This window comes from Sinocyclocheilus rhinocerous, unplaced genomic scaffold, assembly GCF_001515625.1.
Source record: "Sinocyclocheilus rhinocerous isolate Xijiao unplaced genomic scaffold, SAMN03320098_v1.1 scaffold1683, whole genome shotgun sequence".
NCBI classification, from domain to species: domain Eukaryota; kingdom Metazoa; phylum Chordata; class Actinopteri; order Cypriniformes; family Cyprinidae; genus Sinocyclocheilus; species Sinocyclocheilus rhinocerous.
The window spans coordinates 71290-85126 of NW_015656581.1; the positions used below are offsets into that span (position 1 = coordinate 71290).

The 13837-nt window shown below is 37.1% G+C and overlaps 1 protein-coding gene across 1 annotated transcript in view; it reads left to right on the forward strand.

Moving 5' to 3' along the window:
* Positions 1-13837, forward strand: part of LOC107720170 (protein PTHB1-like) — a 90060-nt gene that overhangs the window by 65201 nt on the left and 11022 nt on the right. The window contains exon 18 of the mRNA XM_016527803.1: positions 13577-13759. Coding sequence (XP_016383289.1) covers positions 13577-13759 — 183 coding nt within the window. The remainder of the gene's footprint in view (positions 1-13576; positions 13760-13837) is intronic.

Below are 13837 nucleotides of genomic sequence, written 5' to 3' on the forward strand. Positions count from 1 at the left end.
ATTATGGTAAGGGGCGTTTCATTTCCGACGTGTGCTTGTGGTGTTCGGCCAATCACAGTGCACTGGGTCAGCTGGCCAATCAGAGCGGACTGCGCTTGTCAAAGGAGGGGGCTTTGTAGAAAACGAAGCGTTTGAGAGAGGCGGGGCATAGAGGACCTACAATAATGTACAGTATTTGAAAAATAATGTGTTTTTTGAACATTAAAGCATGTCAACATATTCTGTTACACCAAATACACAAAATAATGATCTTTAAAAAAGCATCATATGACCCCTTTAAATTTTCTATTTTTGTTTCTTATACATATAACATAGCATCTGAAAGTTGAATAAATAAGCTTTCTATTGATGTATGGTTTGTTAGGATAGGACAATATTTGACCGAGATACAACTATTTGAAAATCTGGAATCTGAGGGTGCAAAAAAAATCAAAATATTGAGAAAATTGCCTTTAAATTTGTCCAAATGAAGTTCTTAGCAATGCATATTATTTATCAAAAATGAAGTTTTGATATATTTACGGTAGGAAATTTACATGGCTTACAACAGCATATACAGTACACTCGCTGTGTAGCTTTATCTCTACTGAGTGGCGGATTGCTCCGTATCCATGTCAGCACAGCAGTGCAGTTGAGGAGGCAGTCCCACGGATGCTATAGCGATGTCGTTCCCAGGCCGTGAAGACCGAAGATACTGCTCGGCCTCCAGCGGCGAACGGAAGAGGTTTTGTCTCCCTGCATGAATTACCTTGAGTGTAGCCGGGAAGAGAAGAAACGACTGAATTCCGAATGTATCCATCTTCTTCCGCACCTCAGTGAAAGCCTTCCTTTTCTTAGTGGTGTCTGCGCTGTAATGTGAGACACTTTTTTTTAAGGATGGGCGATTTTTATTTAAGTTTTGGACTGAAGCAATGCAACACCCGCTGAGTGGCATTGAACAGCTTGAAAGATCAAAGACAATTTTTAATATAACTCCGACTGGATTCGTCTGAAAGAAGAAAGTCATATACACCTAGGATGCCTCGGGGGTGAGTAAAACACAGCCTAATTTTCATTTTTGGGTGAACTAACCCTTTAATGTCCAGTTATCAGCCTGGAAGAGGATGTGTGTGTTATTCTGGCCCAAAAAACAGTGAAGAGGACATTCAAGTGGTCAAACAATCTCCAAGTATCACAGTTGTGAAATTAATTGGGTGTTGGGGTCAGAAAGCTTCCAAAACATATGATCAGATGTCACTGACATAACCACAACTTGTTTGGGAGGTTTGGCACTAAGAAACCTTTGTTGTATTTTAAAGAACAAGCTCGTGCACAATAGGTTTGCCAAATAATACTGGAGCTTTAAATGGGAATGGGTTCTATGCTCACATTAGCTTTTTGGAAAAGAAAACACCAGAGGTAGGTTTTGCGTAGGCAAAAAAAAAAAAAGCTATGCAACATGCCCATTGTGTAACACACCCATTGTGTAACATACGACATGCCCATTGTGAAGTGTAGTGGTGGACCTTTGATACTGTGGGGCTGTAATTTTACTGTAATTAAACTTGCAATTAAATAGATGTAGCAACAGGTTTTTTTCTTCCTGTGGTGACATACATCCAAGTCTATAGGTTTATCAAAAAAGAAAAAAATGTAGGACGGGACTTGTAGGGGTGGGGATTAACCAGACAAAATAATTGGAGAATTCCTGCTCACATGACTCTAGAGAAGTCTGTCGTTTTCACTGGAAGATCCATTTATAACAATGTTAAAAAAAAAAATAATAAATTAAAAAAGCACAGATGAAACGCTCACAATAATTTTCTCATATAATATATATTTAAATTAGGGTGGATTTTCAAATTGTACAGTATGTTAAAGGGGTCATATGATGCTTTTTTAAAGATCACTATTTTGTGTTGTATTATGACATTTCTACTGGATACCAATAGTGGCTACAGATCTAATGCATGGAGTCTACTAGTCGATACAAATTACCAGCGTGAAATTTGTGAAGAAAACAGAGGGGGGGATGCTTTTAAAAAACTTTTTTTTCTCCATAGGCGGAGGGTGACCCAACTCCAGGTAGCTAATATGGCTGTAGCCTAAGTATAATGTTAGTGTAGCCTAATCTGTTAACACTGCACATCATAAACCCTTCTTTTTACGCAAGTACCAGATAATGTGTGTCATGTCATAAAATATATTTTTTAATATGACCGAATTTGTTACAATGAATAAATTATAGCGAAAGCGAGCAAAGAACATTTAGGCTACATTATCAAAGAATATTCTCACTGACTTCATTCTAGCGCGAGTTTAAGAATTCTCAAAAACTCCCGCGTTAAACACTGAAGCTGTATATACACTGTATGAGGATGAATCTCTTACTTACATCGTATGCACATCTGCACTTTGTTGTTTATGATGAGAAAATTCGCTAGAGTGCAGAATTCAGTCAGTCAGCGAGCACGCGCCCTGAAATAAACTCCGGTGTTTCAGCGATGACTCATCTGAACGCTTCTGATTGGTCATTGCATTCATAAAGTCTACGGAATCGTGTGTGATTGGTTAAAATGCGCAACACTGTAAAAACACTTACAAAGAAATGTGATGCAACGTCTAAATTTAATGCTGCAATCGATACTTTTAATTTCATTTTCACTTTATTCGCGACAGCCGAATATTATCACTGACTTCATTCTAGCGCGAGTTTAAGAATTCTCAAAAACTCCCGCGTTAAACACTGAAGCTGTATATACACTGTATGAGGATGAATCTCTTACTTACATCGTATGCACATCTGCACTTTGTTGTTTATGATGAGAAAATTCGCTAGAGTGCAGAATTCAGTCAGTCAGCGAGCACGCGCCCTGAAATAAACTCCGGTGTTTCAGCGATGACTCATCTGAACGCTTCTGATTGGTCATTGCATTCATAAAGTCTACGGAATCGTGTGTGATTGGTTAAAATGCGCAACACTGTAAAAACACTTACAAAGAAATGTGATGCAACGTCTAAATTTAATGCTGCAATCGATACTTTTAATTTCATTTTCACTTTATTCGCGACAGCCGTAATAGATTTAGTTTAACTGTACAGCAGCATTTGTTCTTACTTACATCGTATGCACATCTGCACTTTGTTGTTTATGATGAGAAAATTCGCTAGAGTGCAGAATTCAGTCAGTCAGCGAGCACGCGCCCTGAAATAAACTCCGGTGTTTCAGCGATGACTCATCTGAACGCTTCTGATTGGTCATTGCATTCATAAAGTCTACGGAATCGTGTGTGATTGGTTAAAATGCGCAACACTGTAAAAACACTTACAAAGAAATGTGATGCAACGTCTAAATTTAATGCTGCAATCGATACTTTTAATTTCATTTTCACTTTATTCGCGACAGCCGTAATAGATTTAGTTTAATTGTGCAGGGGCATTTTTGTCCAATTTGATAGCATTTTTGCCCCAAGTCCCCATTAATTTCCAATCTGTGGCCAGAGGAACACAAAGGCTCATCCAGCCTTACATACGCTCCAGCTGTTACAGTCAGAATTATAGAATAATTATGAATTATTATTTGATCTTGAGAAACTTTGAATAAATAGATTAGATATCTTAATTCTCAATCGGTAGTTACTTATATTTGAATAAATTAACGAGACATATAACTGTACATATTCAGTCACGTTTGCTCCCATTTATTTTTTAACAAAGGGCTCCGCTACTCAACATCCTTTATTGAATGGCTTTATTGCTATTCACACGTTTATTTATGTTATTTTGATAGAAACATAATTTCTATTAATTTCCATTAATTGTGCAATCTGATGAGAAAAAAGTTCAACCACTGTCTGCCTCGCCTTTTTACGGAATTGATGACTCGTAGACAGATGATTTTGACAGAGAGAGACAGAGAGTTTTGAGGAGAAACATAGTATTAATCTCATACCGTCATGCTGCTGTTATTGTAAAAAGCCCTCTTGGATTAAAGGTGCCTTTACACAAAGCGGGAGCGCTGACAGGAAAAGTCAATTTCTGATTTTGTTGTTTTCATTGTCGTTGCAGCGTTTTACTTGGCAATGTTTTAAAAATACTTTTATTTTTGCTGTTTTATATGGCCTGTTGATTTAGCAGCATCACCCGGGGTTTTTTTTTTTTTATATCCCCACCGGAGATAAAAATAATTCAGCAGAAGCAGGGATGCATAGACCAGAGGGGGGAAATCCCCCCCCACAAATCGCACCCTGCAAATTACCATCAAATTACCTTCATAAAATCCAAAAATATTAATTTCATGTGCTCTTGATCTTTAACTTGAAAGTAGAAGATAGCAGAATTCTTCAGGCTGAATCTAAACCCAAAATCAAAAGGTTTCTACACCGTACGTGACCCCATTGTCTACTGTTGATTCTGACTTAAAAGCTTGTGTTATCTCCCCTCCAGGCTGTTGTCTGACTCCTGTGAGCCAAAAAAAAAAGTAAATACACACTGAGCAGAGGATGCAACTCCACAAACAAACAATATATCTTCATCTCTGCATAATGCCAAACCTTTAGGGGAACAGTTTATTTATCTTTCACTTTCTATTTGCTGCTTGTATGTGAGAGAGGGTTAAGACAGAGAGGAAGTATTTTTGTGTATTCTTTGTTGCATTGAATCTGGATAAAATGTCATTTGTATGTAGAGTGTGTAGGTAACATTTCTTCTCTTTTTGCCTATTTTAGGCTGTATATTAATTGATTTTACATTGAGAAGGAGGGTAGGTTTAAGGTGTGGTGCTGGTTAAATAAAATATACTTGTGGTTAAATGTCTCTGTAGATGCAATGCATGCATATCTTGCTCAGGAACAGTGGTCTGCAAGGGACATGAGCTGCACTGGGGTATAAGTGAATTACGATGATTGCACTGGAGAAATAAACATAGAATAAGAAAGAACTACTTTCCAGTAACTTTTTGTGTTTTGTAATGAATTTATGTTTGTTAATGCCAACATAAAATTGTGTTACATAAACATAAAAATGTGGCCACTTTTATCCATGGGCAACTGGATGGTGAAAAGTGGTCTCTGTGACAGGTGGTTGGAAGGAAGAGGCAGAAAAGTGGAATTTTTGTCATGGGAATGAAGGGGAAAAAAATAAACACGCTTGGTTGTTTTGACCCAGCTTGGTTTTAATGTTGGAGCTAACATTGATAAATGTTGATACATAAATATCCAAAAATTGAAGCAACAACGTGTTCATGTGTGAGTGATAACTGCAGAAAAGAATGGGAAATCAACAGTTGTACAGCTTAATAAATATTGAATAACTTGCTTTTAAGACCAAATTTGAACAGTTATTTGTATTTTTTTCTTCCACCAACAAAAATAGTCCCTCTATGGACAAATCATCAGACTTTGAGGAATCCACAGCCTTTAATAATCACTGAAAGTCATGAATAAACTATGTATTATAGCAAATCAACAGGATTTTTACCATTTTCAAGTGCCATTCCTGCTTTTTCAGGTCCCGCTCACCAGTCATTGCTCAAGTGATTTTGGTATGAGAGAAAAAAACTAAGACAAAACCATCCAGATTTCAAAGAACATGTTCCTCACAACAGGCAATTTCAAAGTTCTCTTTCTCTTCTGCTTCAGTTACATCAAGAGCACTGCAAACATGCATGACAACGTGGTATCTGCATCCTAACCCATTACCTTTGGGTTAAAGTTAGGTCAAATCAACCCAGCTTCCTTACCTAATGGTCTCATTCCATTTTATTTTCATCCATCCAATTTTTTATCATCCAATTTTTTTGATGAGTGATTGACGCCTGTTCTGGGGAATGTAGAAATCATGATATTTTAAGAAAAATTATTCCTTTATCTGGCAAATGTAAACCTGTGCAGATGCAGCAACTAATGTAGAGACTTGTTACTTTTTCTGGATTGACTGGCTGTAATTCCAGACACATTAACTAGTCTTGAGGTTTATGCGACTGATGTACTAGCATTATAGTCTCTAGCTATTTGATAACTTGAGAACTCATTGCCTTAAGTTGCATTGAAAACTCAAACATAACAGTCTTAACAGTCATAATTATTTTAGTGCTGATGAAAGCAGATAATTAACAATAAATTTTATGCAACTAATCTTTGCGGCTGCATTTGCAGTTGTTAAGTATTCCAATAACAGTAACTTTTTCATGAACTCTTTCATGATTCAGCTCCCATGTTTCTATTATTTTGTCCACAGCCTGCATATAGTTCCTGTCTTTCTCCTGGTTTTATTTTCGTGAGTATAAATGACAGGTTGTCGTTACTTCAGGGGGGTCAGTGTATGGAGGTGGGCTGGTTTCTGCCTGGGAGGTGAGGTTTAACTGTTGATTACAGACTGTTGGATTGTGTCTGCTGAAATGACTAGAGAAAGCTCACAGTAATGAAAGGGCTGTTTGTAGACTCATGGCTTCTATATATGGAACCGTGAGTAACCTAGCCATGAATACACAAACAACTGTACCATCTATTCCAGAAATCTTACCCAAATGTTGGTCCTCTTTCTTCAATTGCTTGATAGAAGTTGAATGATTTGAAGTACTTCATTCCAAATTTTATTAAGCCTTTCATGCCACTTGCTTTACATATATACTCCATTATGTGGCAGCAGGGTTTTCATGGCATTGAGACCAGTTAAGATCTCTATTATTTGTTTTGATATGAAGCGTGAATGAGAAAAGGGTCATATCCATAGTAATGCCACCAAAACATTCAGAATCATCTAGAATGTCATTGTGTGGTTTAAAGCCATGGTTTCCCTATACTAAATTGTGACTGAACACATGAGAACCACAGAGCAGGTAGTGTTGCAGTTGTGTTTGTCAAACTGAGATACACTTGTAAGACATATTATGAAGTGTGATTCTTCATTCGGTTCGAGCAGTGGCGTCCAATCCTGTTCTTGGAGGGCTCTAACCCCAATTAAACACACCTAAACCAACTTATTAAAGTCTTTAGGCTTACTAGAAACTTCCATGCAGTTGTATTGGGGCAAGTTGGAGCTAAACTCTGTAGGATGTTGGTCCTCCAAGAGCAGTTTTGTACAGAGAATGTGTTTTCACAGCTCCAAAATCCAGTGGCATTGAGCAGATGTCCAGTTTGACACATGGTTATGTTTGGTTTTGAGGAAGCTAGTAATAAAAATCTCTTGAGCTGAAATTCTTTTCAGAGAGAAGAAGTTAGTATTGCGTGTTAGAGTGCAATATACTGGGGACAGATGTACTGTGAGATTTTTTGGAGAAGTTGCTGTTGCTCTATGGTGAAGTTCAACTCCACAATAGCAATACTTTCAGCTATCTCTAACAGGGCAGAAACATCATGAACTTTTGCAAGATCCTGTGACAATTCAGTAGCAATAGCCATCGAGCTCTAGTAAGACCCTGCTGCAGATGTTGCATGGCTGTTTGTGTATGAAACTATCTGTCTAAAATGAGTGAATAAAACAACTACAAAAGGCATTGAATTTTAGTATAAATAGGGTGAAATATCACACTGCAAGCCTGTCGTGTTATGGTGGAATGGGAAGGGTCCCAGGACAGATCCCTGGGGTACTCCAGAACTCATTAATGCAAACCAGGTGACTGTGGGGTTTTCCACTCACATAGCAAATGTTTGACAATGCAGTGTATTGTTTTTCTCGACCTAAGCTCATTGGAAAAATTTGCCTCTACCTACACTTTGCTATTGAATTGAACAATAGAGGCAGTAAAGCAACTTTTATTCTTTTTTACACATTCTAATTACTGAGGAAAATTATTGATTAATAAAAAAATATTAATTTTTTTGTGGTTCCTTGCACAATACTGTGTTATAACCTCAAAACTGTTTTGTCATAGTGCATAATTTGTAAACATACATATTGACATTTGCATCATGTTACCAGCTTCATATGTAAGCATGTCTTTGCTGATGTGGTAAACTTGCTTGGCAGCTCACCTGGTACAGCGTTGCACTTGAGCACCTGAGTCCTGTGAAACACGAGTCAAGCTAAAATAGTTCAAAGACTCGTAGAAGCAGGCTAAAATGCGGAAAATGTGTTTTTATCTCACATTTGCTTTTGTTAACACTATTGGTTAGGTTTAGGGTAGGGTTCAGTGTAGGTGGTACGTTATTTCCTTTTTTCAATTTTTTTCAGTTTCCAAAATGCCATGATACGTACATCAACAATAATAAAACATTGCCAGATTTATCTGTTTCACACAAAACTGAACACGTTTTTAGCACCACTTGACCATTTCACTTTGAAGGTGTTGCGAAACGTGCAAGAAGCAATGTTTGTCTGTTGCTCATTCGTTGAAATGCATTGTTGTGTTTAAAAGTGAATATACAACTCATAAAGGGTTTTTAGCTGCTTGGTTGACAATAAACAATTTCCAGGTGCTCTGAGTTTGAATTGCTTATTAAGCATTTCAAACATTTTTGTGGACAGAAAGTTATAGCAGTTCTGCAGCTTTGCAATGAGAAATGTATTAAAAAACTGTTCTCATCAGCCAGGCAGAAGCTTTCTTCAGTTTTCTGGAGTGGAATGGAAGTGTGCAGCATCCTACAGGAAGTCTCTCACTGTAATGGTTTCACCCATGGAGAAGTGAAGGAAAAGTTCGATAATGAACAATTTTCCCAGGAAGACAGAACAAAAGAGACACGGAGTGGCATATTTATCAGATCTGAGCCAGCTGATAAGGCATCTTAGTTGTCTCTATGGGTTGCCAGATTCTATCATATCCTTGGTCTTACTCAACTCTCTTCAGTGGATGAGTTTATAAACAAGAATTGTCTTTGCCAGCATTTCTTTATCCATCTCAATGTAATTTCTGCGCCATGACTAAAAACAACAATGGTAACTGTCTAGGATCGCTTGCTGGTACAGATGCATATCTCTGTGCCATCAACCTCCCAGCTTTCCCTCCACACAGGAGCCATTCTTACACACATTCAGTAACCAACTATAGCATTTGTGACCCGTGCTGGCAAAATGAGTCAGAATACGCACAGGCTATTTTTGAGCCACACGCAATAAAAGTAAAAATGTAGATTTTAGTCGAATTTGAGGTTTTCAAAAATTATTTATTTAATTATTTATTAAGCCATCGTCTAGCGGTCCCAATGCTCCAAATAGTAATTAAACATCTAAAATGATCTTTATTTGTACATTTTCTGAGAGGAGTACCTTTTCTCTGCTCGCTTCTTGGCTGACTGTCATCCGAAGCACCCGCATAAAGGCACTTCCGACTGCGAGCAATCCCGATAAATATACACATATACAGTATTTAATTACAGTATTTAAGTATTCACACAAACATAATCTGTTATGTCTTAAAGGAACACTCCACTATTTTTGAAAATAGGCTCATTTTCCAACTTCCCTAGAGTTAAACAGTTGAGTTTTACCATTTTCGAATCCATTCAGCCGATCTCCGGGTCTGGCGGTAGCAATTTTAGCTGCAGCTTAGCATAGATCATTGAATCTGATTAGACCGTTAGCATCTCGCTCAAAAATGACCAAAGAGTTTCTATATTTTTCCTATTTAAAACTTGACTCTTCTGTAGTTACATTGTATACTAAGACCGACGAAAAATGCAAAGTTGCGATTTTCTAGGCCGATATGGCTAGGAACTATACTCTCATTCCGGCGTAATAATCAAGGAACTTTGCTGCCGTACCATGGGTGCAGCAGGCGCTATGATATTACGCAGCGCCTGAAAATAGGCTTATTGGAAGTTACCTAGCTGGGGACTATAACGAATTCTACACCCGCTGAATTGTTGCTGTTTTTGAATTATCTCAACTCTAGAACTGAACACTTGAAGTTTACTATGGAGTGTGATACAGAGAATATCAGTTTTCTTGATGTAAAGGTACACATTTCTGAGGGTAAACTTCAAACTGAATTGTATCGTAAACCAACGGATCGTAATACGATTTTAAGAGGTGATAGTTTCCATCCAAAACCTCTTATTAAAAGCCTGCCTATTAGCCAGTTTAAGCGTGTGCGCAGAGTGTGTAGCACTGAAGAGTCTTACTCTCGATGGTCTGCTGATTTGACTTCAAGATTTCTACATCGTGGTTATCGTAGGGAATGGATAGAAGAAGCTAAGAGTAAATTTGATGATATATCTCAAACACATGTGCTACGAGCAATAAAACACAACTAGGCAATAGCCCTATTTGTTCGGTTAGGTATTCAGCATTAGGTGCAGAATTTCGTAAGGTTATTTACAGGCATTGGCATATTATTTCTAGTGATTCTAAATTGTCTCATGTTTTCAAGGATGGCCCCCTTTTGTTTTTTAAACGTCAAAGTAACCTGCAAAAAGGGAATGTTTTTGGATTTATACTCTAAATAAGTTGTCACCTTTTGGGTTGAATGAAGATTTTGATATTAAGCCTTTTCTATAGGATTGTGTGTATTCAGTATTGTTTGAATATTTTGAGTGATTATTGATCTGTATTGATTTGTTAGTTTTTTCGAGTTTAAGATTTGTATTTGACCTGTATTGATTTGTGTATTTATTCGAGTTTACTGCAGGGTTTTCTCTCTCTCTCTCTCTCTCTCTCTCTCTCTGTGTTTTCTTGTGGAAGTGTACCTGCACAGTGATTGAATGTGTCTAATTAGAATGATCACCTGTTACTTATAAAGAGTTGTACCAGTTCACGTAATTTGTGCCTGACGAAGACCTGATGGTCGAAACGTTGCCGCAATAAATTATTTTTATGGAGCAGTTACATCAGTGTGCGGACAATACGTTTGTATTTTTGCTATAAATGTGTTTTAATACATATTGTCTTCATAGTGAAAATTGTAGATATGGCAGGTTAAACTCTTAAACCCTTTATTCAAGCACTAAGATTGGGTCTCCATAATTGTCTTCCATATACTGTACACTACTGTTCAAGATGTGTGTTTATTTTTTAAAGAAATTAATAGTTTTATTCAGCAAGGATGTTTAAAATTTATCTAAAATAATAGTGAAGACATTTACAGTGCATTGTTATAAAAGATTTCTATTTCCAATAGTTTTTTCTATTCTTCAAAGAATCGTGAAAAAATTGCTTCATGGTTCAACTGTTTTCAACACTGATATTACGAAAAAATTTTCTTGAGAAGCAAATCAGTATATTAGAATGATTTCTGAAGGACCATGTGACACTGAAGATTGGAGTAATGGCTGCTGAAAATTCAGCTTTACATCACAGAAATAAAATACATTTGAAAATATATCAAATTAGAAAACACAGTTATTTAAAATTGCAATAATATTTCACTAGTATTTCATTGTGGCCAGACTTTTCTTTTAAGATATTTTTGGGGTCAAATCAACATAATAGTATTTATGTTTTATTAATAATGTAAATATTGATCACATGCAAAATTTGACTGTAACGTTCTTCAGATTTTGTGAGATTCACCCATGGAAACTTATGCTCTTCACCAAAAGTGCCACGTCCGTTCAAACAGAGGGGCACATGCCCTCTGAGATTTTGGAAAAAAAAAAAAAATACTTTCTTTGAAAATTAATTTTGCATAATAGTAGTTTTTCATTTTAGTGGCAGTAATCTTAAATCTAAATTTGGTAGCTTCAGTTGATTTACACCCAACTGAAAAGTCACTGTGTTGTTTTTAAAAAGAGTGCCCAGGACACCAAAGGGGCTTCCACTTGTGGCCCCTCAAATGTGCATGATGCCCCTGCTCTTCACCACTATCAGGCAGATGGGCTCTATGGCTCCAGACCATGTTGCTGATGCTTTTTCAAGAGTTTGATGTTATTTTGGTACTCAAGTCTGATGATGAGAGCTTCAGCAGTGAAGTGCTGTATTTCGACAGTTCTCTTTCTCCTGAGGGTATGAGCAAGACCACTGACTAATGACATCCCACGAAGAACTATAAAAAAAAAAAAAAATCTGTTTATCCTGACTGCACACATTTTTCTGTCTCTCCGTATTTGGCACAAGACCACTGACTAATGACATCCCACGAAGAACTATAAAAATAAAAAAAAATCTGTTTATCCTGACTGCACACATATTTCTGTCTCTCCGTATTTGGCTACATCCCTCAGGGAATAAAGCATTTTCTTGCCTGTCTTTTGCATTGGCTGGGGTTTGTTTTGGGCTTAAAATGTTACATTTCAAAATGGTTTGGGGTAATTTTAGAGTATATAATTTTTGTAGAATGTGCCCATGGGTAAGTGGTGACCACACTGATGGGTCTAACGGTCTTCCAGCTGTTTCATGTCTGTTCTTTTCTAACCAACAGCAAATTTTAGCTCTTCAAGATAGTGGTTTCTAATCTAACTCATCTTAAGTGATACTCAACATTGTACATAATGAAAACTCACTTCCTGTTTCTCCATTTTTTTATTTTATTTTCTACTTTGAATAAGGCACTTAAATAGATAAAGAAAAAAGTTTGTATTATTCTCTTCTTGAGCTAAAATTCAGCATTTGAATATACTGTTCTTCACTGAGAAAGTTCAAGAACTGCCATCTTTTCTCAAGGGTGTTTACCTATGACTTCCTCTTCTTCGTGTAGTAGTTCTTTCTCTCTCCTGTGTGATTTTGTTTTTGCCCAGCTGGCATCAATCAACTCTTGTACTCTCACTCACAAAAGCTCCTTCACTGAAGGTCTATTTAGATTGGCTGTTCAGACCTTTTTATCAATACACACTGATCTTTAATAGCAGTTGTCTCTCTCAGACACTGTTTCAGTGTGTTTTTTGTGCTCTGTGCCTTGTGGTTTCAGGCAAAATATGATTGACTGTACAGGTGAGGTCTGCTCTCCAAGAGCATAACTTTATCAGGCCTGAAAGATGGGCTAATTTTTAGCAAACGTTAGTCAGTAAGTACTATGCTTGGACTTTTTTTGCTGTCTTTTGATGTTGTGGAGCACTGTTTCTTATGTTTTTCCCCTTTTGCCTTGTTCTGTTTATCTTTACTCATTTCTCTCTTTCAACAGCCTCTCATATCCCACTTTTCATTGAACTGTATTAAAAAAAAGAAAGGAAAAAAATCATTACGCAAAACACTAATGGTTCACTCTACCCCACACCAAGACCCGCTTAATTTTTCAGTTTGCTTATGACAAGAGACGTCTTAGGGTGTTAGGGTGAATTTTACAGACTATATCCAGGACATATTTAACTCCAAAATCTCCAAACTCCAAAAGACAATAAAGTCTTTGCATTATGACATTATTTTTTAGGAAATCATTTTCGTGACTTCTAAGTAGTGCTAAATACTGCTACAGTAATGATAATCTCATGGGAATTACCTCTGAGAATAAAGGTGATTTCAAAGAAACTCTTGCAAACTCTTCTTTATTAAAGATACGAGGTGGAGCATAATGTGCATACTCTAATTGTCATCAAAATAATATTGCAATGCATCTTAAAAGTCCTAAAAATAAGCTTAATTTTTTTTGCTAAAAATAATTTTTGTTTATTTTACATAGAAATTTTTTTTATATAAGACGTTAATCATGAAGCCCGTAAAGTCAGGACATCAATTCATTTAGTTGTACCCTTAACTTGAAACTCTCTCTCTCTGTCTGTCTCTGTGTCAGGTTATAGCATTAGCAGATGCAGCAGAAGACAACCGGGAGCGTTTGATCCAAGCTTTTACACGTTTGCGGAGTGCCACTCACCTCCTCATCCTACTGTTGTCTCTGTGGCAGGGGCTCAGCTCAGAGCAGACTGCCATCCTGGAGGCCACACTTCTACCACTGCTGCAGGACACACCACAACTTGTGAGAGAACACACACACACACACACACACACACACACACACACACACACACACACACACACACACACACCCACCGAC